The sequence below is a fragment of the Hemitrygon akajei genome, chromosome 23 (genome assembly GCF_048418815.1).
Source record: "Hemitrygon akajei chromosome 23, sHemAka1.3, whole genome shotgun sequence".
Taxonomy (NCBI): domain Eukaryota; kingdom Metazoa; phylum Chordata; class Chondrichthyes; order Myliobatiformes; family Dasyatidae; genus Hemitrygon; species Hemitrygon akajei.
Genome location: NC_133146.1, coordinates 55,437,671 through 55,464,072, shown reverse-complemented (window position 1 = coordinate 55,464,072; position 26,402 = coordinate 55,437,671). Strand labels below are relative to the sequence as shown.

General features: G+C 41.3%; 1 protein-coding gene across 4 annotated transcripts in view; it reads right to left on the bottom strand.

Moving 5' to 3' along the window:
- plpp4 (phospholipid phosphatase 4) overlaps positions 1-15,116 on the bottom strand; it is a 353,247-nt gene extending 338,131 nt beyond the window's left edge. Inside the window, exons 1-2 of one of the 4 annotated variants that reach the window (XM_073027697.1) lie at positions 14,114-15,116; positions 722-811 (exon numbers count right to left, since the gene is read on the bottom strand). In XM_073027697.1, coding sequence (XP_072883798.1) covers positions 722-811; positions 14,114-14,205 — 182 coding nt within the window. In that variant the 5' untranslated portion in view covers positions 14,206-15,116. The remainder of the gene's footprint in view (positions 1-721; positions 812-14,113) is intronic. The other 3 variants (XM_073027698.1, XM_073027699.1, XM_073027700.1) reach the window with 3 other exon arrangements.
- Positions 15,117-26,402: the final 11,286 nt, after the last annotated feature.

Sequence of the window (26,402 nt, the reverse complement as noted above, 5' to 3'; positions counted from 1 at the left end):
TCTTCTGGAGCATCAGAGTTTGAATGGAGACCTAATAGAAGTTTATAGAGTTATGAGAGGCATAGATAGGGTAGACAGTCAGAATCATTATCCCAAAATAACGATGTCAAGTAGTAGAGGACATGCATTGAAGATGAGAGGGATAAAGTTTAAGGGGTATGTGCAAGACTGTTTTTCTTTCAATCGAGCTATAAATACACTGAATCTACTAGGATGACAGACTCAAACAAGAGAAAATCTGCAGATGCTGGAAATCCAAGAAACACACACAAAATGCTGGAGGAACTCAGCAGGTCAGGCAGCATCTCTGGGAAAGAGTACAGTCAATGCTTCAGGCCAGGATCAGCCCTACACATTGACTGTACTCTTTTCCATTGATGCTGCCTGGCCTGCTGAGTTCCTCCAGCACTTTGTGTGTGTTGCATAATGCCATACTTTGCAGAATAGATTAAGTATCTCCTTTAATACATATCAAAACTGTACATAATCTTATTATGAAAATTGTATAGCCCAGTAGTTACAGCTGCCTAATGACGCAAACCCTGAATAGATAAAATTTCTTTTTACTTAGAAATATCCTTGAGTCCTCTCACATCAGAACTGCCATCACAAGGAGAGTTGATTTTAAAATACTTAAATTCTGGAGAAAAGAAAAGATTGCTTGCAGCATGACCCACACATTAATGCCCCTGCAATAATGACCCCCTTTTTTTTTTTTTACCTCTGAAGCAGTCGACAGGCCATCCAAATAGCAAAAGAACTGGAAGTTTGTTCATTCATCTGTGGAAGGAGCAGCTGCAGCAAGAGAAAGCTGAAAAGCAGCAAAGAAAATTCCAATTTACACGCCAAGGCACTGTCTGTGCTCAGTCCCTTGTTGGTTATCTTCTCCCTACCCCAGCAAGTATCTTAGAAGTAGCACAGAAATACAGTATTCTGTTAATGTCTTGGGCACATATATATAGCTAGGGTGCCTACAACTTTTGTACAGTAATAGTGAGAGTAACGGAGAGTGAGTTTATTAATCTGGCAGGAGCGAAGAATGTTGGGAATGGAGAGGGTGGAGTGCTGCAGGAAAGGTGGGGGACAGTTTGCAGAGAAAGAGTGCCAGGGGTGGGGTCTAGTGCAGTTGCAGATACGCCCAGCCCCAAGACACGAGGCAAAGTTATTTAATTCCAAACAATTGCTTTTTTGATCATTACAGAAGGTGCTTCCTGCTCCCTTCCCTTTCCCGTCCCCTTTTCTTAACCATGATTCCCCTCTCCCTGCCCCCTTTCCACTCTCAGTCCACAACAGAGACCCATCTCAAAATCAGATTTATAAATACTAACATATATCATAAAATGTATATTTTTGCGGCAGCAGTACAGTGAAGTGCATAACAGTTCTATAGTACTACCTATATATACGTGTGCCTAAGACCTTTGCAAAGTACTGTACTTGACCAGGAAGTCCTGGAAGAATAATAGAGAAGTAAATAGCACTCCCTATAATTAGCTTCTAAATATCGAACAATCTGCACTGAAAATAGATGCCCTGATTTCCAATTCTTCACAAGCTGCAGGGTGGTTAGATATTAGCCTTGCCAAAAATCACAGAATTTGCCAATAGTCCGCTGATTAAGATTAACAATGTGACATGAAACTGTTGGATTCTAACCAATAATAGAAATGAATCTTACTTTTTTTATTTGGGGTTGGTGACTTGCATCGTGACCAATCTGTTATGTTGAGATTTATGATCCTAACTTGACCTTCAACCAAAGAGGCTGAAGAAGGATAATGGTGAAGCAGCTCGGTTTTACTTCAGAATGCAACAAATTGTTTCTTTAAATTTAAACACAAACTTTTCTCTGTCTTGCTATTAATTTTTTTGCCATCCACATTCCTGTTAATGACAGAAGGCAATAATTTTTTGGATGTTAAGCTTTTTTGACATGCAAAAGTGCAAAGTAATACTTAAGAGAAAACAAATTTGTAATCCAGATTAAGTAATTTGAGTGGTGACACGGTAAATTGAATGTGCTTGGGAGAAAGAAGGCATTGAGAAGGCATGGTTTTCAGATCTGTGCACTTTTCTTTCTTGTAATTTCTACGCCAGTCACCGATGGATAGAATTTGATTACTCTGCTTAATTAGCATTTCCACTGACACCGTTACACTGGTAAAGGGCTAACGAGATGTTACATGCATTTACCAAGGCGGCAAAAGGCTAACGAGTTGGACCTTTTCCATCCAGCAATCACTATTTTGTATAAATTTGGTTCAGCCTTCGTTGATCGTGATGGACAGAAATGCTGGTCCAATTTTTCATGTGTCAGGAATGGTTGCACATTTCACAGACTCCCTGCCACTTACTCATTAGTCCCCAAGACTAACACATCCTGTCCAAACACAACTAGATTACACAATCTTTGTCTTCTGTTTGTTTCCTTTTCAGGAAAAGATAAAAATAGGAGATTGAGTACAAATATAGCACCTTCAACCCAGTCTGTTATGTAATTGGTGTTTGCTCATTTGCCTTAATTCCATCTATTTGTCCAAGATCCATACCCCTGATTCCCTAAAAGTTCTGACAGATTCCAAAATGCAAGTCAGCTTCCTTTATGTTTAACAACAGCAACCATTGTCACTTGAGGTAGAGAATTTCAAAGATTTGAAAACCTCAGACAGAGAAAATTATTTCTTATCTCAGTCTTAAGTATTCAACTCCACAACTTAAAGCCATGCTCTCTATCCAGTTCTGGACTCCCTGCAGCATTTACCCCATGAAGCCCTCTCAGAAGCTTGTAATTTTCAAACACATCACATTTCCATAAGACCATAAGAAATAGATGCAGAATTATGCTATCTGGCCCTTTGAGTCTACTCTGCTATTTCATCATGGCTGATCGATTTCCCTCTCAACCCATTCTCCTGCCTTTTCCCTGGAACTTCTCACACCTTGACTAATCAAGAACCTATCAGCCTCCACATTAAATGTACCCAGTGACCAGCCCTCCACAGCCGTCTGTGGCAACAAATTGCACAGAATCACCACCCACTGGTTAGAGAAATTCCTCCATATCTCCGTTCTAAATGGATGTCCCTCTATTTGGAAGCTGTGTCCTCTGGTCCTAGGCTCACCCAGCATCGGAAACATCCTCTCCACATCTCACCATTCCAGAGGAGAAGAAGAGAAGATTTCATTGAAACATACACATTTGTGAGGAGATGTGATAAGGTAGGTGCTGTGAGGATGTTTCTCTCAGTGGGGAGTTTGGTGCAAGATAGGCTTGGCCCTAGGACAAAGAGTTATGATAGATACGAGCAGGAATTTCTTATTTCAGAAGATCTTCTGTCTTTGTAGTTCTCGGCTCTAAAGAGCTGCACGTGTTGCTTCAATCAATTCAATTCAAGTTTAATTGTCATTCAACCATACATGAATACTGTACTCATGAACACAGCCAAATGAGACAGTATTACTCTGGGGCCAAAGTGCAAAACATGACACCAACAGTCACACGGCACAGAGAAAATATAGCATGTACAAGATAGTAAGCACATAAAGGAATCAGTAATATACAGCCATGCAATAACAAAGTCCATCCATGACCCAGCAATCTGAAAGTGACCACAATAGAGCTTGTCTTCTGCCGAGCCATCACTGGGGGGAGGGGGGGGGAGAAGTCTACCTATTTCATTCAAAAATGAAATAGACAATAATCTTTAAGGATTTTTGTTGAATTTTCCTCATTCATTTCTAATCCAAGGAATCAATCCAGTGAATATTAGGTGTGTTGTCTCCAAGCAAATAAATTTTTTGCTAAATCATGAAAACTGTACACATTTCTCCAAACACAGCTGCACCAAAGCCATGTAGACTTCATTACTCCTTGTACTCCATCCCTCTCATAACAGGAGCCAATATTGCAATTACTTCCTTAATTAATTATTGTTTCCATCTGCTGGCTCTCATTTCTTTGTCATGTATGAAGGCCTGCAAATCTCTCTGTACACGAGCATTTAAGTAATATCCTACTCCACTATTCTGCTTCCTGGGATGGATAACTAGACATCCCCTTCGTTTAACTCTATCAGCTGTCTGCTTGCCAATTCATTTCACCTGTCTGTGTTCATCTCGCATGCTTTTTATCACGACAGGATTCTTCCCGACATATCCTTAGAAACTCCACACTTGTATCCTTCTTATAAGTCATTAGTACCGATTGTAAAACTGAAGGCCCCAAAAGTAATCCCTGATGCATTGCACTAGTTACAGCCTGACCACCAGAAAATAATCTGGTTACCCAAATCCCTTGTTTTCTGTCCATTAAACAGTCCTCTATTCATAATTTTTCTCTTCTAATCTAAACACTTTCTTTCCCTGTTTTTATCTTCGCATGTCTATTTTGGTTGCAGTTCACCTTCAGACTGAGGCTTCATCATCAGCTCAGGCGCTTTCTTTACCCTTAGTTTTCAACATCCATGGAGCCCTGATATCAATGACACATTTGGTGCCTCAAGGATATCACTTTGATGAATCAACCACGAGCTCGACAGATACAGAATGATGCCAGGGTTACAGTATAAAAGCTTTGTGATGCCATGCATTGTATTGGGGCATTCTGTTGTTTGGGTCAACCACGGATATTGTGTCCTAGCTGTTTACAAGTCAGATATGCAAGCCAGGACAGAATGAGATGGAGATCAAGCTGTTTCCCATGCAGCAGGCTCCACCTCTTCATGCAGCAAAGGGCAGAAATCTTCAGTTTGGTGCCAGCAGTGTTGCAGGAGTTGCCAGTCAGTGTTGAGTTCAATGTAGGACTGCCTTAGACACTCCAGCTCTAGACTTTTCCTCAGAGAGGAAAGCCTTCCCAGTGAGTGGGTGTAGCCGCAAGGCAGCAGAGGTTTGAGATCAGTTTTCCTTCTCCAGGATAAGCTGCCAACCACAGTTGATGAGCCCCCCCTCCCCGAAGAGACTTGGTCTTAAGGGGCCAGTATTCCACCTCTGGTCCTTCCCCTATCAGTAGAAACAGTTCTGCTGGGCTTAGTAGCTAACTCTCACACAAAGGCTAGGAGCTGGATTTGGCTGTCAAAGGCTATTTGAGATGCATGCCATTAGAAACTTATCCCCTCCTACTCCTCTGGCTATGACAATCTTAAGGAACTCACTCGTAAGGTCATGGAACATAGAACGTGGAACAGTAGAGCACAGGAACAAGCCCTTTGGCCCATTGTGTCAGTGCCAAACATGATGCCAATCTCAAATAATTCCATCTGCCTGCACGTGATCTATACCCTCTCCTCCTGCCTGTTCATCTATATGGTCTACACATTGCTATCATATTGGCAGCTACCATGTTTCAGGAACCTACCACTCTCTGTGAAAAAAGCATTCCTTGCAAATCCTCTTTAAAATCCCCTCCCCACTTCCACCTTGAAAATAAACCCTCTATCATTTACCATTTCTATCTGGCATTACAGCAATTCTTAACTCTATACTAATGAAATTTTTGACAGTAGTGTTTCACTATAGCAATCCACTCAATTTACACTGTAATTGTTTTAGATTTAATATTTTAAGTTGTTAATACATTTTCCAGTGGAAGAAAATACACTAATTTCTTAAAACACTCCACTACGATACTGCAATATCAATGCACATTTAAAAGAGAAGCAATTATTCTGAACCCTAAAGTATGATGCAAGTTTTTCAAATAATTTTTACTCCATTTGATCCAAATTGTTGAGATATTACTTCATTTAAGAACGCTTTGACTACTGTTCATCATTACGTGCCATGTTGTATGTCGTGGGCGATCATAAGGACCATGATTGTTCTTGGCAAGTTTGTCTGCAGAAGTGGTTTTCTTTCTGGGCAATGTCTTTACAAGACGGGTGACCCCAGCCATTATCAATACATTTCAGATATTGTCTGCCTGGCATCAATGCTTGCATAACCAGGAGCTGTGATATGCACCAGCTGCTCATTTGACCATTCACTACCAGCTCCTATGGTTTCACGTAGCCCTGGTCGGTGGGGGGTGTGTGTGCTAAATAGGTGCTACACCTTGCCCAGGGGTGACCTGCAGGCTGGCCTTCAGAGATGTATCTTCACCACGCCACCCAGCTTTGACTAGTATTAAAAAGAGTACCTTGATGTGGCAGTTGAATTTTAAAATAGGCACTTTAAAATGTAGAGAATTCTATGACCACAGAATTATAAAAGAGTATGTTACATGCATGGGATAGCAAAACTCTCCACTACGCTTGTTGTTTCCACATCACAAATAACCTTGAACTGAATTCTGGATGAAGCCATTTCACATAATTGTCTATTTGGCACCCGTTCTCAGCATGGGTACACTCTCTGCATTGTGAAAAGCATTTCTTCACATTCTTTACAATATTCCTCACTTGCTTATTTCAACTATCCTGTTAATCTGAAATTAAAATTCCACATCAAACACTTACTGCAGTGCTTCATTTTAATCATAATTCTACATTTTATAATTATATATTTCATTTATTAGAATTGGGGTGCAACGGTAGTGTAGTGGTTAGCACAACACTTTACAGTACTAGCAACCTGGGTTCAATTCCTGGTGTTTCCTGTAAGAAGGTTGTATATTCTTTCCATGACCGCGTGGGTTTCCTCCGGGTGCTCCGGTTTCCTCCCACAGCCCAAAGACATACTGGTTGATAGGTTAATTGGTCATTGTAAATTGTCCCATGATTGGGCTAGGGTTAAATCAGGGGTTGCTGGGTGGTGCGGCTCGAAGGGCAGGGAGTGCCAAGTCTGTCCTGCATCTCAATAAATAAACAAACAAATAAATAGCTTAAATGTGAACTCTGCTAATGTACATACTTTCATACTTTACATACTATAATATATAAAGATGGAAAAAAATAGACTGCAGCTTTGGACAGTGATATTAACAAATGCTCATATTTCCAGCAAAAATATGAAATCTCACATTTCTGAATTCTAGCTTCTCCCAATAACTTTCCTCTCCCTTTTGATGTGATAATAAATTTGGTCATAGTTAGTGCCAAAACAATGTATTTCTCTGTGGCATCCTGAAAATGACAAACACCTTTTATTGCACAAATGGTCCAATAAGTGACGGTCTGTTTTCCATTATTGAGAACGCTGTGATTGAAGCACAGCAGAAAGCTCTTTCAAAGTGCCACACAACCAGTCAGGTTTAAGTAATGTGGTTATTCTATCATCACTTCAGTGATGTGGTTATTGAGTCTGTCACTTCACACAATAATATGACCAAGTATGATATAAATATTTTAAATATCTATTTGAAAGCATTAAGGTATGTTTCCCAGTAAACTAGGCTAGACTTTGCATTTTATTTTAAATCTTCCTGTGTCTGGTGAGATAGAGCCAGTGACCAAAGGCTCACAGAACTACTGAATATGCTTCTTCTTCTTCTAAATATACTTCTTCCGAAATGCAATCGATTGCAGCCTGTAACTTCTATTTTCAGGATGTATTTTTGAGCCAACTAAACAATCTGGTGCATTTGCAGTCTCCAGGGGGATTCAGCGAGGGGGGAGAGCGGAGAGTGCAAGGGCAGCCTAATGGTGGAACACTATCCCGCGGTTGGCTCCATTACTCCACACTGATTAAAGCATCGAGCAGGGTTAAAATCCTTGAGGGCAAGAGTGGAAACCGAACATGAGTTCAGCGCCACCTGCCTGCGTTCAATCAGCCTAAATCTCTTCTCACTGCTGCGGGCAGCAGGTGCAGGAATCTTGGACCCCACCCTGCAAGGACCAGAAGCAGCCAATGGGACTACTGGAGGTGCTTCACTCACGGCTGGCGACTCTACAGTTCATCTTCCATATGTTTTTGTTTACTCTGTTTTTCACTATTTGATCAAAATGCTTCAGCGCTGAACTGTCTCAATGGCTGAGGTCTGCAACCATCAGGCTCCTGGACCGGCTTCACTTGCCCCAGCGGCTCAGTGGCTGTGGACTCACTTTCAGGGACTCTGCGGTTTAATGTGCTTTTTGTTTACTTTTTGTTGTTTGCGTGATGTGTTCTTTTTTCATTCACTGGGTGTTTGATGGTCTTTGTTTTGTGGGGTTCCTCTTAAGACGGGCTCTGTTGTGTTTCTTTCTTTCCTGGCTGCCTGCGAGAAGACAAATCTGAAGGCTGTAAGATAATAAATGTACTTTGAACTTCTTGTGTAATTTTCTCATTTTGTGATGTCTCAGTCATTAAACCCACCATCCTCTACTCAACAGCTGGGATTTTTAAGAAAAGATTTGGACAAATCAAACATGGATTATGCAGAAGCCAACCAGATCATGTGAAGAAAGGAGCAATTAAGTTGTAAGATCTTATTCCAATGTTGTTAATTTAACAGAAATAACTTATCGTTCAGTTAAATACTGACCAAATTGAATATAATGTTGCAAATATTATATCTAACTTCAGATCAGTTAGATATTACATATTATTGGATTAATATTGCCAGCTTAATCAAAAAAAATCTGTTTAAAAAAAACTAGATGTACTCTACAGGTCAGGAAAGAGAGAAAATCAAAGGTTTGGGTCAACAACTTCTCATCTTAGCCTGGATTGTTTTGGTCTAATTGCCTCACCCACGATCGTATCCAGCACTTGCCTTGTCATGCAAGACCTACCTTAGCATCCCAAGGTTCAGCACATGCTACCACCAGTGACATTACCTCAGTCTAAGAATAAGGTGGACCTGCCTTGAAACACCCCTGGCAGATGGCAAAGCTAAGGCTGGACTTCACTGGCTGCAAAAGCTGTAATTGATTTTAATGCCACTCAAATGAATCTAACATTCAGAGAATTAAAACTATTAGAATTAAAGTACTTAAAAATATATTAATAATTAACATTAACTGCAAATAATTTAAATGTTAAGGCAAAGTAATGTCACTACCTTTCCCTTTTGCCATATAATTCCCATTAAAATCAACAAGATCATGTATCTGTGTCAGATCCAATCCGGGCTAAAGATCTGAATGATGATTTCTCCAATGCTATGCTAGGACTCCCAGCAAGTTTAATCGATGCCACTGGGGGTTCAGTGAAAGAATAAACAAACAGATTCTATCTTCTGAATCTGTAAGTGCATGTCTTCTATGTTTTTCACAATGCATATGGATATTTCTGGGACTTACTGCGCTCACGGTGGTTGTAATAGCAGGATTGGGATTGCTAGATGCATGTCTGAGCACTTGAGCAAGATGCTAAAGACAACATAATTTCTATGGGTGTGAAACTCAGAGTGTTCCAGTGCTATGTTCTCTCCACACTAACGTATAGAAGTGAATGTTGGACAATATCAAAGCAAAATGAGGGAAGACTTGAATCTGCAGAAATGTGGTTTTTGAGAAGAATGATGAAAATATTGTGGAGGGACAATAACAAACGAGGTGTTGTGAAAAGCTGGCAATAAGAAGAGAGCTGATATCATCAATTAGAAGATAATGGCTAGAATTTCTCGGACATGCACTAAGCAAAGAGAAGCTTGAACGTCTTGTAGTGACAGGAGAAAAACTGATGAAAGAAAAAGTTGCTGTTGACAGCACATGACATTCATGAGTTACATCAAGGGAAGGACAGGCAAAAGTTTTGAAGAGCTTATTGGAACTTCTCAGATTAAAGACAGATGGAAGACCATGATTGTCCACGTCATACAACATGGCACATAGTGATGATGATGAGCGGTTGTACCCTGGCAGTTCCAAATAAAATCGCTGCAGAAGGGGGCAAAATTAGCCCATTAACTTGATTTCTCTCTCCACAGAAGTTGTTCGCACATTTCCAACATTTTCTATTTTTATTTCAGTTTTCCAGCATCCAGAGCATATTGCTTTTAAGTAGAACATAGAACAGTACAACGCTGGGGAGGCTATTCAGCCCATGATGTTGTGCTGATCTTGGTGCTGATTTGTACTAAGTGTCCTCCTGTTTAATCATCCATATCCCTCCATTCCTTTCATATTCACATGTCCGTCCCATCCCAGACACTGCTGTCAATCTCCTGTTATCTGGTATACCTTAGCCAAGACTGAAAAACAGATTCTTCCCAAGGGCTATTGTGCAGCTGAATAATGCTACACCTCAGCTTGCCAATGGTCTTTGAGTATTATGGACTATCAAAGTCATTGTAGCATGTAAATATAGGATTTTTTTTTAAATTAAGCTGTACCGCATTCATTGTAAATATCTATTTTGCACGGACTGGAGTAGCACCACAATCTCATTGTCTTGAGTAATGACAATAAAGTTCTATTGTTTTTTATTCTTTCTAAAAGTATCTTAAATGCCACCACTACCTCTGGTAATCAGTTCCAGGCACAAAGATAAGCATTTCATAGGCCTTCTTTACCACCTTACCCTAATGAATTGCCATTTTTGTGTGGACCCCACATTATATTAAATTGCATTATAGTAACTTCTTTAGATTGGTCAAGGAACAACAGAAATAAGAAACAGTTGTAATTTTGTGATTGCATAAGAATCTTTAACACTTTGTTCTGATAATATTAGTTGAGAAAAGCAAAGTGCTTCACTTAAGTTCAAAATTCTACCTCTCTTAATACATTAGTGTCCTTTGAGAAGATTTTGGAGAAAGATGATGAAAGTAAGTATAAATTAGTAATTAACATCAAACAAACTGTAAACATTTTTAGATTTTTCTTAGTTTCTTCAACCACCTCCTCTCCGCAAAACTTCCATTAATAAAACATCTCTTGCAATCTTGGGAGGCACATTCATGACAGTGAAGCATCTTAGAAGTGAAGTCATTTATATATAGATACCCAATTTCAAAACAGAATAGAAAGATGGTAATAAGTAAATGAGCAGACAATATCTTTAACAGAAACAAAGTGAAGAACAGGTATCAGCCATGAAAGATGCCTTACTCTTCTACAGAGTCATGGGATCCTTCGTGCCTGCCCGAGGGAGGAGAATCTCCATTAACTTCAGAGTCAGAATCAGAAGCAGAATCAAGTTTAATATCATGAAATCTGCTATTATGAGGCAGCAGTACATTGAAATACATAAAAAACTGTAAATTACAATATATATATATATGTTTAAGTTAAATAAGTAGTGCAAAAAGAGAAAAAAAAGTAGTAAGGTAGTGTTTATGGCTTCAATGTCCATTCAGAAATCAGATGGCAGGGGGAAGATGTTGTTCTTGAATCGCTGAGTGTGTGCCCTCAGGTTTCTGTACCTCCCTCCTGATGGTAGCAATGAGAAGAGGGCATGCCCTGGGTGTTGAGGGTCCTTAATGATGGATGCTGGCTCTTTAAGGCATCGCTTCTTGAAGATGGCCTGGATGCTGGGAACGCAGGTGCTCATGATGGAGCTGACTGAGTTTACAACTTTCTGCAGCTTACTTCGATCCTGTGCAATGCCCCCTTCATACCAGATGGTTATCCAACCAGTTAACATGCTCTTCACAGCGCATCTGTAGAAATTTGCCAGTGTCTTTAGTGACATACCAAATCTCCCTGAACTCCTAATGAAATTTAACTGCTGTTGTGCCTTCTTTGTAACTGCATCGATATGTTTAGCATTTCCACTGTTTGTCCACCTGGAAGCAAGAATGTTAACACCAAATCATGCTCACCCTTCAATCCCAAGGGTGGCAATAGCATAGTATTTCAGCATCGCAAAAAATTACACACTCTTTTTGTTTATTCTGGCATCACACGAAGTTATTAGGTTTCTCGTTGCATTTATAGTTTGCAAATGCATTATCCAGAATTGAAAATCTGACTTCTATCAGCCAGGGGTAAAATTATATGTGAGTAATGGTTCACCTCATGTACACAGATAAAACTGCTGCACAGAGACACTGAACGTTTATTTATAGTACTCACAGCGTGTTGTGCCAGAAGTGTAATAATTTTAACAATGCAATAAACTCAATGAAATGATATAATGACTCTTTGTCAACATTAAATCAGTGATGTAAAAAAGGCACATTCTACCTCTTGAATGTTGAGGCCACATGGGTATTATGATATATAAATTTCATATATAAAGTACAAAAAATGTAAGAATTTGTTGAGGGGTATGTGATATAAGTAGAAGCTTTATACAAGTAGAATCCTACAGAGCAAACTGACAGAGTTGCAGTCATATTCATCTACAGAAATTTTAAAAATGGATATTTCAAACAAAGTCATTATTGTTTCTATGTCTTACACTTGGAAGTGTTCTCCAGATTTCAGAAATGATGTGCATATATTCCAAAGAATCACCCAAGCAAAGATGATTATTGACTATGGGTGGACAAAGTCATTCCGATTCTCTTGACACGGCCAATTTTTTTCAGCATTACTGGTCTGCTAAGCATTGCCAGCGTGATAAGCATTGCCAAAATAAGAACGTCGTGCACCATGCAGTGGACAGTCTGGACCCAACTGGTAAACGCAAGGCAACATGTAAGCTCTTTATATGTCGATCAGCAAGCCTGGATGCAAAATGAAGGTGGTACGATGATTCTGAAGTGATCAAATGTAGTTGATGAAACAGTGTAGTGATGCACCCAAACCCATTAAATGAAACGGTGGCATGGTACATTCAAGAATCACACTCTAATGTGAAAGGATGGTGCAATATGTAAAGCACTTAAATGTCATGGGAAGGAGCAGAGTCTTGAGGTGTGCTGTACTCTGAAGCATTCAGATTTAATTTGAAAGGTGAAGAATGAAGTGCTGAGGGTCAAAAAGAGACAATGGTATGGTGAGGTATTTAAATGTAATGTGGAATAATACAGAATACCTAATATACTTCAAATGTTTCATTATCTGGAATAGCCACCACCAGTGACAGGAATCCCCCAACAGGAGGCTCCACTGACATTAGATTACATTTTCTCTCCTTCTCCTTGTATAGAATTTCTTCTGTAATGGGGACAGCGAGAATTTTATTTTCCTGTGCTGAGGAATGTTAAGAGCAACCTTCAGTATGTGTAAACTGCAGCAGCACTAATTGCGTTCTACTTTATACCTGATGAGGGAATTACACCGTTAGACACTACAAAAACTGGATGAATAATCTGCTGTAAAACAAAAGACCTGGAGTAAAAATAATTGGAGTCAAACAATTCTCTTTTCAGGAGTGTGAAATTAGTCTAAATCTACAAATTGGATAGAGAAAAATGTGAAATGTAACATGTTTTACAATAGAGGTAATTTGCATGAATAATGATACTAATTATCTTTATTAAATAAGTATTTACTTTTACTGAAACTTGGCTGCTGATCAACAGATGGGTTGTGCCACACATCATACCTTGCCGCTGATAGACAATAAATTACATCACTCCTACAGAGTTGTCATCGGAGCACATTAATCACACGAGGGTAAGCGTTATTACTGACATTAGAAATCCTGTACAATGCAACTTACTCGATACCCACGACAAAACGGTGACAATTTACCTCAGAAACGCACAAGTGAACGTTGCTGCAAAGCTGCCGAGGACCCGCGCAAATTACATGGTAAACGACGGAAGTCAGAATAAACGGGTGTAAACAGTAATCTGTGCAGTTGCCAGTTAAATAATGCGCGCCCTTCTCAGAAAGAGACACAATTCAAATAAAAATACGACAGTATTACTTTCTACATTAAAGAAAGATGACTTTTTCCATCGACAGCAGCTAAGGCATGCAGATTAGACACCAGACGTCCCTCCTGCACGTTTTACACAATGCAGTTGCTAAACAGTCGGGCTGCTAGTTTACAGCTGGCGGGGAGTGAGGATTCAGAGTTACGGAAACTGGCTCCTACCTCACTCCCGTTCGTAGAGCCGCAAGCAGTCAGGTTTTAAGGTGAAAGTCGGGATTGGTGAGATTGAGTTCAAAGGACGGTCCGTGTTTGTTAATGAACCGGGAGAATTACAAATTACGAGGGGTGATGGAGGGGGAGGGAGGGAGTAGAATGCCAGTAGAAATAGTGACAATCACAAAATGCGGAAGAGATGGAGCAGGAAATGCAAACTGGAAAAAAAAAGAATACGAGGTTTATAACTGGGAGGGTGAACGAAAAAGCATGGATGCGCTCCCCGGAGTCCGGAAATAATAGCTGATCCGGTTAACAGAGTTACACTTACACAAAAACTCCAAAGAGGAAAACTCTCATGCCGATCTCAATTGCTAAATCCCGCAAGCTCTTCTTCTGTGGTTCTTTAGGAGGCAAATGCATGGCCGAACTGGAGATTGTTATCAGTATTTATATATAAAAACAACAGATAACGGGTATGTGTCCCAGTGAACGAAAGGAGCGAGGCAGGTGTCACTGGACGCTGGATGTCCGAGGCAGCCGGCTGCGAATCCCAGCCCGCCGCATCCCCAGCGCTGCTCGGTTTGAATTTCAGCTCCCCCTGCCTTCCGCGGCGCTCACTGTGCGCGATCGATCAGGTGAGCCGCTGGAGGATGGTGGGGGCGGTGGCGAGTTAGGGGGCTGAAGCGAGTCTAGGTGCTGCGGAGACGCAGAGCCAGGTGATATTCGGATGCCTGTCCCCGGCTCTTAAAGCGGCACCTGCCCCGAGTTTAGCAGCAACGAGAAAGAGTATCAAAACAACGGCGCCACTTACTTCATGCTTTTGGAAGTCAAGTGCATTCCAAGATAAATGATTTCCCTCTCTGAACACCTCGCCTCTGGCGACTGGCATGAATACCCAAGGTGTTAACCATAAACACATACTATAAACCACCTTCTCCCGTCAATACAGGGCATGATTAAACTGCTTTAACAAAAGAGACATTTCTGTTGAGTGAGAGGGAATTATTTAACACAAGAAAGTGTAGAGACTGCTCGTCAGCTGTTCACGCCTTTCGCCGAAGACATTGGCACTGAAATTCTTGTCGCTTACAGAAACGGGTTCGCTGCTCGTTGGTTTTACTTTAAAGTCCCCTGCGGTGTATCCTGGAAGACGGGGCTAGTTTTCTGACCAGAAGTGGACGTGTGGGAGTGGGAGTTGTCCCTTAGCTTTCTGCCTGCAGCTCACGTAAAAGTTTCTGCTTGGTAAAGATACCAATGTACAGAGCACGGCGTACATCAGGTCAGAATGCTACCTCGGGAAATAGCTAGACCATTGTAGTTAAACCAGACACCGGGTACAATTTGACCAGTTTTTGACATTTTAATGGACTGAAGTGGTAAGTATTGTACCTGGCGGAGCATTCGCCATCAGTGTCGCCGCCCTCTCTCAAAGTGGTCCTCGGTTATTATTGCACTGAAGACGCCTGTTTGCCCTGATTTGCAGAATGCAGTAAACAGAAGTATTCAAGACTACCCAGCTGCCATTAATTTAGCAGTTCTAATAAAGCAAAGACCATCTAATTCTTCAAGTTCTGCTGCAAATTCTGAACTCGTTTATTCTGCAGTATTGCAGGTGTTCGGAAACATTCACTGTGCAACCAAAATGAAAAATACTGCGGATGCTGGAAATGCTCAGAGTTCGTGATTCCCAAGAAATGTCATCGATTAACTCTTGTTTCTCTCGCCGCTAACGTTGCCTGACCTACTGGCCACGTCCATCATTCGCTATTTTATCAGGTGTCCTGTGGCGGGAGGTGACTTGCTTCCACTGTACTTCTGTGAGACCGGCTGACCTGGCCTCATTCTGCAAATAATTACTGCAATTAAAGTCTTTCAAAATAGTTTTCCGAATGTTAAGGTTATCGGAATGCCTCCACCCTCCGCTGATCAGGAGTAGAGATAGGGTGAACACACCATCTTTTTACCAGATGAAAGGGAACCGGGTTTTTTTTGGTTAAGGGAGAGAAGTGAAAGATTTCAAAAAGACAGCTTCTTCGTGCAGAGAGTGATGTCTATCTGGAATGAGCCGCCAGGGAAACTGGCTGAGACAGATACGATAAGAACATTTACAAGATTTTCGGACAGGAGGGGTTCAGAAGGATATGTCATGCGAGTAAATGCCACCAGCTTCATGGACGTCATGGTCAGTATGGAGGAGATGGAACGAACGGCCTGTTTTTGTGCTCCTTTATGACTTTATAATATACAGGAGGGCATGGTGGATGAATATAATGGAATGTTTAATGCAGATCTAATGAACTAACTTCCCAAATACTCTCAAATTATGTACCAGGAATGAGGAATTTACTTTTTTATTTTGTTATCACAACATTAATATTATAAATATATTTAAATTAAAATCCTATCCTTGGATTATCATAAACAAGAGAAATTCTGCAGATGCTGGAAATCCAGAGCAACACACACACACAAAATGCTGGAGGAACTCAGCGGGTCAAGCAGCTTCTGTGAAAATGAATAAACAATCAACGTTTCAGACTGACACTCTTCTTCAGGACTGGAAAGGAGGAAGACACCAGAATAAAAAGGCGGGAGGAAGGGAAGCAGGGTGGCTAGAAGCTGATAGGTGAAGCCACGTGGGTGAGAAAGGTAGAGGGGCTGGAGAGGAAGGAATCTGATGGGAGAGGAGAGTGGACCATAGGAAAAAGGGAAGGAGGAGAGGCACCAGGAGGAGGTGATAGGCTGGTGAGAAGGGGTAAGAGGCCAGAGTGAGAATAGAACAACTAACCTGAATAAACAGACAATACCCACTTGAAGTAAGTTCTTGATAATAGTAGAGTGGCCTTTAAAATAATTGACTGAAAAAGCTTTCAGGAAGGTAAGAACGTAAAGAAAGAACAGGCAAAGGGGCTCAACAACACAGTTCTGCCATTCAGTAAGATCGCATGTCTGGAGTTCATATTTCTGCTGTTGCAAGTCTCCTGTATTCCAGAGAAGACAACATAGGAAAGCTGGTCAGAGTTGGAAGTTTATTTCACAACTGATTTCATTCCTTTCATAACTGACTTTGGGTGCAGTTTATTTTTCCTTAAGAAGGAGTTCAGTGTTTGGCAAACATTTATGTAAGCAGCACACAAAAAGCTGAAAGAACGCAATGGGGCGGACATTGTCTATAGAGTCAACACACTGTCGATGTTTCAGGTCAGGAATCTTCATCGGCAGTGGAAAGAAAAGCGGAGCAAGAGCTGCTGGATGATTGGTGGATCCAGGTGAAGGCAAATGAGGGAAGGGGAGAATGAGGATGATGCAAGAAGCTGAGAGGAAATAGATGAAAGCAACAGAGGGCTGAAGAAGATTGAATCTGATAGGAGGGGACAGTAGAGCATGGAATAAAGGGAAGGAGGTGAGCAGGGAATCGGCGGAGGGAATGTGTGAGTGATGGACAGGTGGGGGTGGGATAAGGAATAAATCAACTCTATACTCTTCAGTAAGTGTGGAATAGTTGTAGAGTCTTAGTTTCCCCAATATTTTATGTCATTAGCTCATAGCTGATAGTTCCATGATATTCCATGTGATTTACACTCAAAACACGCCCCTTATACATTTTCTAGTTAAGTATGTGTCTCTAATCTTCCAAGAGGACCACAACCTTGTCTTGGTTTGGAGGCTAGTTTGCTTCAATAACCTGGAAAGCTATGTTGGCTGGAGCCAGTGCTTTATGTTCTGGCTCTTGGTAGGGTCACCCATGCCAATCAGGTCAAAGGGCAGAGGCCCGACTGAGAGTGGTCCACTGGTCTGCAAGTTTGGGGGTTCAGCTCAGGGCCAACAACCCTGACTGGCAAAACAAAATTGTTACGGAAACAGCAAAGATGAATCCTTCCACTTCTGTGTGTGGCAAAATTCCTGAGTCTCCACCCGGGATTTGCATGACTGATAGTAGTGAAAACTGTGAGAAAGCTACTCACATGATGAAAGAATCTCTGAACAGTCCCAGAAATGGAGGACCTTCTTTGCTGCCCTAAACACCAGCAGTGTAATGGGCAGTAAGTAACTATGTTGCTCTATTAACATTTCATGTAATGAATTTATGATCCAAGTTTTATTAGGGCAACAGAACAGAACATGATTTTGTTAGTTCTGGTGGTGTATTTCTACTTCATTTTGCTTGGTTTGAGTATGTGCCCAAGATTGAACAACATCAGAAGTGAAAAAAATGATTTGCATTTCAAGTTGTGATGTGCTACTATTTGTCAAAAAAAAAGCAATATCACAGATTAGGAAATTGTCTGCTTTTTTTAAAGCCTTTAAATTTCACTAAGCTGAATGCAACACACGTTTTAATAACCTGCTTATCATTTTCAGATAGACATCATGCATTGAAAATGGCCAAGCAACAATTGTTGCATTATCATATGTGAAACTGGTGTGGTCAATAGTTTTATTAAGAAGCACAACATGTCTTTTCAAATAATTCTCCAGCCTCTATAAGATTTAATACCTCCATATACGTAAGTAGCTGTGGTGTGAAAAAGGACAAATATGTAATTGAGTTCTAGCCTGAAGGTAAACTGTTTGCAACAGAAAATATTTTGATACATATAATCTATTTTGCAAAATGAGGAGGATCTGTATAATTCATAGCTATGACAATTTTAAAGAAAACGTACTGGCATATGGAAAACTGCAAACACTTGTGACAGAGATATCGTTCTTTCAGCTGAGTTAATTCTATTTCAGATTTAAATGGTAATATTTATAAGCAAGCCCTTTTGTCCTGACTGGACAAGTTATATTTCTTATATGTCATTAGATCATTTAGTAATTGTGCACAACTTTGCATTCCCAACAACATATCCTCATGAATTTCACTGAACTAAGGAACCCCAAGGTGGCCACATGTTCAATAGATCTGAAAATCTAATCCTCAATGTCTTAATTTAACTGTTATGTTGAGGAGGTTGGAGACTAGCAAATAAAAGAAGTTATGAACAGAGAATATACGCAAGAAGACAAGAAATGGGAGCAGAAGAAGGCTACATGTTCCATTATGAATAATACAATAGATGGTGCAATCTTGGTCTATGTCAAGTCACTTAGCTCACTTAACAAATTATTCCCCATAGCCCTTGATACCCACATAAACCAAAACTATGTCTGACTGCACCTCCTGCTCTCTGAGGTAAAGAAGTACAAAGAAAAAACCAGAAGCGCAGAAAATCCCCAGCAAGTCTGGCAGTATCTGTGCAAAGCAAGGCAGGCGTAGCATTTCAGGCCGAAAGTCTTTTGCCAGCTCTCATGAAATATTAACTCTTTCTCCCTTTTCACTGATACTGCCTTGTTTGCTGGGCATTTCTAACATTTTTTAATTCTTTTTAACTTGAGTATTTCAAAGGTTCATGATCCTCAAAGTTCAAAGAAAAATTTAATATCAGAGTACATACATATCGCCACATACAACCCTGAGATTCTTCTTCTGTGGGCATACTTAGCAAACCTATAGAACAGTAATTGTAAACTATAAACATCAGTAACTTTTAATAGTAAGCTAACTGTGCAAATGCAGATATAAACAAATAGCAATAAATAACGAGCATGAAATAGCAATATAACAGACTCCTTAAATTAGACCTTAAATGAGTGTAGCTATCCACTTTTGTTCAAGAGCCTGATGGCTGAGGGGTAGTAATTGTTCTTGAACCTGTTGGTGCAAGTCCTGTACCTTCTACTTGATGGCAGTAGCAAGAAAAGAGCATGGCCTGGGTGGTGAAGATCTTTGATGATGGATGCTGGTTTTCTACGGCAACATTTCATGTAGATGTGCTCAATGGTTGGGAGAGTGTTACCCATGAAATACTGGGACAAACCCATTACCCTTTGTAGGATTTTCTGCTCAAAGGCATTGGTGTTCCCACACCAGGCCATAATGCAGCCAGTCTGCACAATTTCGACCACACATGTATAGAAGTTTGCCAAGGTTTTAGATGACATGCCAACCCTCCACAGACTCCTGATGAAGTTGAGTCATTGTCATGCTTTATTTGCAATAATATTTATATGACAGGTCCAGGACAATCTAGTGTGCTTCCTTTGAATGAAAATAAATTCCTTATTATTCATATCCCACATGGATGATGCCTTGTTTTGGATTCACTGATGTGCATTGTCTTTGCAATTACTTTGTCAATCCCCCTCAATACCTTATATGTTTTCATTCCATCTCCTCTAATTCTTCTGCATTCCAATGAGTCATGTCCAAGTTGTTCAATTATTTCACTTTGTATCTGGAATCACCACTGTGAATCTCCTCTGAAGTTAATCCAGTGCAAGTACATCTCAAATGAGGTGGGATGTACTGTATACAGTGTAGACGGACCTGTGTGCAATGGATGAGTTGTGATAAGATTTTCCTTTTTTTAACATTCATGCCTGCTAATTTTCAGTGTTTTACAGTACATATGAGCACATCCGGATATCGCTGAACCACAATTTTCTGTTACCTTCTGTCCTTGCTCCCAAAGTGAATAATTTTGCATTTCCTTAACATCCTTAACACTGTTTCCTCTAAGCTGTATGGGTAACTAAAACGCTCCCGCATACATGGCCTTTGTTGCTGCCCAGCTGGAATTAAAAGCAATGTGAACAAGTTTACAAAGCATGAAAAGCTTTTCCTTGTTGTACTGTATTTCATTATACCCTTCGATTGATAAATAAAATCAAAACCATGTGATTTTTCAATTTTCACTCTGAATACTGATAGTATGTATATTACAGAAAAACAACATTTAAAGTGCTGTGCTGTTTTCAGATGGTGTAAAATTTCCTGCTTTGAGCAATGGTTGTCCCGTGCAACTGTAAAAAATAATAGAGGGAGCTTTGTTACTTAATCAGCCCTTAGTTGTAGATTGTAACCGATCTATAACTCTTCTTAGATTCTTTGTGTTCTCCTAGCAACCTGTTTCCCTTACTTTGTATTATCAACAGTTCTAGTGGTGGTACATTCAGCTCCTCATTAATGTAGTTTGTAAATAGTTCTCCAAGATTCAATCCCTATGGCTTCTCATTAATTGTAGTTTGTCAACCTTAAAATGACGCAATCATTAATTTCTCTATGTTCTATTGATTACATGCAGTAGATCTGTATTTAAAAGAGCTCATTCAGCACCTATACTTCCTTAGGAGTTTACAAAGATTTGGTGTGACATCTAAAACTTTGGCAAACTTCTACAGATGTGTAGTGGAGAGTATATTGATTGGCCACATCACAGACTGGTATGGAAACACCAATGCCCTTGAATGGGAAATCCTACAAAAAGTAGTGGATATGGCCCAGCCTATCATGGGTAAAGCACTCCCCAGAGTTGAGCATATCTACGTGAAGCATGGCCACAGGAAAGCAGCTTTCATCATCAAGGACCCCCCACCCCCACCACCCAGGCCATGCTCTTTTCTCACTGCTGCCATCAGGAAGAGGGTACAGGAGCCTCAGGACTCACACCACCAGGTTCAGAAACAGTTATTACCCCTCAACCATCAGGCTCTTGAACAAAAAGGGATAACTTCACTTGCCTCATCATTGAAATGCTCCCACAACTTAAAGACTCACTTTCAAGAACTCTTCATCTCATTTTCCCAATATAAATTGCTTATTTATTTATGATTATTATTATTTTCTTTCTATATTTGTACAGTTTGTTGACTTTTGTACATTGGTTGAACAACAAAGTTGTTGCAAGCTTTCACTGATTCTGTTATAGTTATTATTTATTTATGGGTTTATTGAGTATGCCCACAAGAAAACAGATCTCAGGGCTGTATATGGTGACATATATGTGCTTTGATAATGCACTTATTTTGAATTTTGAAGTACATTTCAAAAATTCCCAGAATATTCCTTTTTAATGTATCCTTAATGTTGCCACTGCCAGTTTCATTTTTCCAAACTATTTGAAAGTTAAAGGATTCTGTGATTCTTGTAGTCACGATTTTTTTCTCTGCCCTATAGTGTATCTATGCACTACTCTCCCCAGTGACTTTGTTCCCCTGCTATTTTTTTAACTCAATCTAAATTGGATGTGGTTCTTGATCTTCTGAATATCTTACTGCTAGATAATTCCTCACAGCTACAGATTTCATCCTGTTTTAAATGAGCTGCATCACCACCTTTTCTGTTTTGGCTGTCCTTCTAAACTGTTAAGTAGCCGGGAATATTTCACTTCCAGCTTCAGTCACCTTATAATCATGTCTATCATAGCTATCAGATTATACTCATCTATTTTTACTTATGACTTTGCAAATGCTTTGTGCATTTTGGTAAAAAATTTCAATTTTGTCTTTTACCATTTTTTTCAACTCTGACCGTACAGTGCTTGTCAAATGTCTTAGGCACAAATGTATAGCTAAGGTGCCAAAGACTTTTGCACAGTACTGTAGTAATTTTATGTATTGCATTGTGCTACTGCCACACAAAGAAAACATGACATATGTGATCGATTATAAACCTGATTCTGTTATGGGTCTAATAGAACATAGGAATCTATAGCTCATTACAGGCCCTTCAGTCCACATCGTTGTGCCGACCAGGTAATCTACTCTAGAAACTGCCTAGAATTACCCTACAGCATAGCCCTCTATTTTTCTAAGCTCCATGTATCTATCTAAGAGTCTCTTAAAATACCCTATCGTATCCACCTCCACCAGTGTTGCTGGCAGTGCATTCCATGCACCCACCTGTCTCTGTGTGAAAATCTTACCCCTGACATCCCCTCTGTACCTACTTCCAAGCACCTTAAAACTCTACCCCTTTGTGTTAGCCATTTCATCCCTGAGAAAAAACCTCTGGTTATCCACATGATTGATGCCTTTCTTCATCTTACACACCTCTATCAGGTCACACATTATCTTCCACTGCTCCAAGGAGAAAAGGCCAAGTTCACTCAGCCTTTTCTCATAAGGCATGCTCTCCAATCCAGGCAACATCCTTGTAAATCTCCTTTGCACCCTTTCTATAGTATCCACATCCTTCCTGTACTGAGGTGAGCAGAACTGAACACAGTACTCCAAGTGGGGTTGAACTAAGGTCTTATATAGCAGTAACATTACCTCATGGCTCTTGACCTCAATCCCACGGTTGATGAATGCCAACACATTTCTTAACAACACTGTCAACCTGCACAGCAGCTTTAAATGTCCTGTGGATACGGACCCCAAGATCTCTCTGATCCCTCACATGGCCAAGAGTTCTACCTTTAATACTATATTCTGTCTTCAGATTTGACCTACCAAAATGAACCACTTCACACTTATCTGGGTTGAACTCCAACTGCCACTTCTCAGCCCAGTTCTACATCCTATCAATGTCCTGCTGTAACATCTGACAACCTTCCTGACTGTCCACAACAACCCCAACCTTTGTGTCATCAGCAAACTTATTAACCCACCCTTCTACTTCTTCAACCAAGTCATTTAAAAAAAAATCACAAGGAGGAGGGGTCCCAGAACTGATCCCTACGGAACACCACTGGTCACCATAACTCTTTGCAGAATGTGAACCATCTACAACTGCGTTTTGGCTTCTGTGGGCAAGCTAATTCTGGATCCATAAAGCGACATCTCCTTGGATCCCATGCCTACTTACTTTATGAATGAGCCTCACATGGGGAACCTTATCAAATGTCTTACTGAAATCCATATACACTACATCCACTGTTCTACCTTCATCAATGTGTTTTGTTACATCCTCAAATAATTCAATCAGGCTCATAAGGCATGATCTGCCCTTGACAAAGCCATACTGACTATCTCAAATCAGATTATGTCTCTGCAAATGCTCATAAATCCTGCCTCTCAGGATCTTCTCCAACAACTTGTCCACCACTGAAGTAAGACACAGATGTCTACCACACTGGTCTATCAAGACTCCGACAGCTACCTAGACTATTCCTCCTCCCACCCTGTCTCCCACAAAAATGCTATCCCTTTCTCTCAATTCCTCCGCCTCCGCCGCATCTGCTCTCAGGATGAGGCCATTCATTCTAGGACAAAGGAGATGTCTTCCTTTTTTAAAGAAAGGGGCTTCCCTTTGTCCACTATCAACTCTGCCCTCCATCGCGTCTCCCGTATTTCACGCACCTCTGCCCTCACCCCATCCCCCCGCCAGCCCACCAGGGATAGAATCCCCCTGGTCCTCGCCTATCACCCTACCAGCCTACAGATCCAACATATAATCCTCCGCAACTTCCGCCACCTCCTACGGGATCCCACCACCAGCCACATCTTCCCCTCCCCCCCACTCTTCGCTTTCCGCAGGGATCGCTCCCTACGCGACTCCCTTGTCCATTCATCCCCCCCCCCCCATCCCTCCCCACGGACCTCCCTCCGGGCACTTATCCCTGCAAACGGAAGAAGTGCTACACCTGCCCCCACACTTCTTCCCTCACCACCATCCCAGGCCCCAGACAGTCCTGTCAGGTGAGGCACCACTTCACCTGCGAGTCAACTGGGGTGATATACTGTATCCGGTGCTCCCAATGTGGCCATTTATACATCGGGGAGACCCGCCGCAGACTGGGAGACCGTTTTGCCGAACACCGGCGCTCAGTCCTCCAGCAGTGGCGGGATCTCCCCGTGGCCACACACTTCAATTCCACAGACCACTCCCACTCCGATATGTCTGTCCATGGCCTCCTCTACCATCAAGATGAGGCCACACACAGGTTGATGGAGCAATACCTTATCTCCCGCCTGGGTAGCCTCCTACCTGCCGGCATGAACGTTCAACTCACAGACCTCCGTTGATACCCCTGCCCCCCCTTACCCCATCCCTATCTATAATTTTAGTCTGGTTCTCTTTCTCTCTCTTTTCCCCCCTCACTATAATCTCCCCCAGCCCTACCCTTCTTTCTCTTTTATTTCCCATAATTCTCCACCTTCTCCCTTGCCCATCACCTCCCAGCTTGCTACTTCATCCCTCCCCCCACTTCTTATCCCCCCCCTCAACCATCCCATGTTACTTCACTCCTGATGAAGGGTTTCGGCCCGAAACGTCGTCACTACCTCCTCCCATAGATGCTGTCTGGCCTGCTGAGTTCTGCCAGCATTTTGTGTTTTTTACTGGTCTATCATCTCCTGGGTTATCTCTACTCCCTTTCTTGAACATGAGAAAATCTGCAGCTGCTGTGAATCCAAGCCACACACACAAAATGCTGGAGGAACTCAACAGGTCAGGCAGCATCGATGGAAAAGAGTATAGTCGACATTTTGGGTCGAGACATTTCATCAGGACTGAAGAAAAAAAGATGAGGAGTCAGAGTTAGAAGGGGAGGGAGGAAGTAACACAAATTAATACATGAAAGTGGGAGGGGAAGGGGTGAAGTAAAGAGCTGGGAAGTTGATTGGTGACAGAGCTACAGGGCTGGAGAAGGGGAAATCTGATTATAAAGGACAGAAGGGGGGACGAGCACCAGAGAGAGGCACTGGGCATGTAAGGATATAAGGTGAGAAAGGGAAAAGGGAATGGGGAAGGGGAAGCGGGGTGGCATTACCAGAACTTTGAGAAATCAATGTTCATGCCATTAGGTTTGAAGCTACCCAAACGGAATATAAGGTGTTGCTCCTCCAACCTGAGTGTGGCCTCATAGCAACAATAAAGGAGTCCGTGGGCTGACATGTTGGAATGGAATGGAACATGAAATTAAAATGGATGGCTACTGGAAGATCTCGCTTTTTCTGGCAGACAGAGCATAGGTGCTTGATGAAGAGGTCTTCCAATGTATGTTGGGTCTCACGGATATACAGGAGGCCACACCAGGAGCACCAGATATAGTAGATGACACCTACAGACTCACAGGTGAAGTGTTGCCTCACCTGGAAGGACTGTATGGGTCTCTGAATGGTAGCGAGGGAGGAGGTGTAGGGCCACCTTGTTCCTCTTGCAAGGATAAGTGCCAGGAGGGAGATCCGTGGGGAAGGACAAATGGACAAGGGAGTCGCATAGGGAGCAATCCCTGTGGCAGCAGAAAGTGGGGGGAGGGAAAGATGTTTTTGGTGGTGGGATCCCATTGGAGGTGGCAGAAGTTACGGAGAATTATGTGCTGGACGTGTAGACTGATGGGGTGGTAGGTAAGGACAAGAGGAACCCTTTCCCTGGTGGGGTGGTAGGAGGATGGGGTGAGTTGTCCTTCTTCAAAGAAAAGAGCTTTCCTTCGTCCACTATCCATACTACCCTCAACCGCATCTCTTCCATTTTGCACACGTCTGACTGCACCCTAGCTATATATATGTGTCCAAGACTTTTGCGCTGTACTGCACTTACAAGTGCACTCATGTCCATGTAGTTTGTTCCTTCCTCTTGTACTTTGGTTATCACCATATATTTCACTACCTTGCTACGCCACCTTGTCAGAATATTGATATGACTACAGCAACAGATTAATTTACATCACATTTTTCTGAGGTATTTTGGTAAAAGATATATTGGTTATGTTGCTATCTTAATTTAACAGTGGATTATTTTAATTTTGTCAAAGTATTCTCTAAAGCCCACATTTATTCTAGTCAAAGCTATACTTAAAAATGTTTATTTCTAACATGTTAAGTCCAGCTAACTGCCTGTCAAGAGT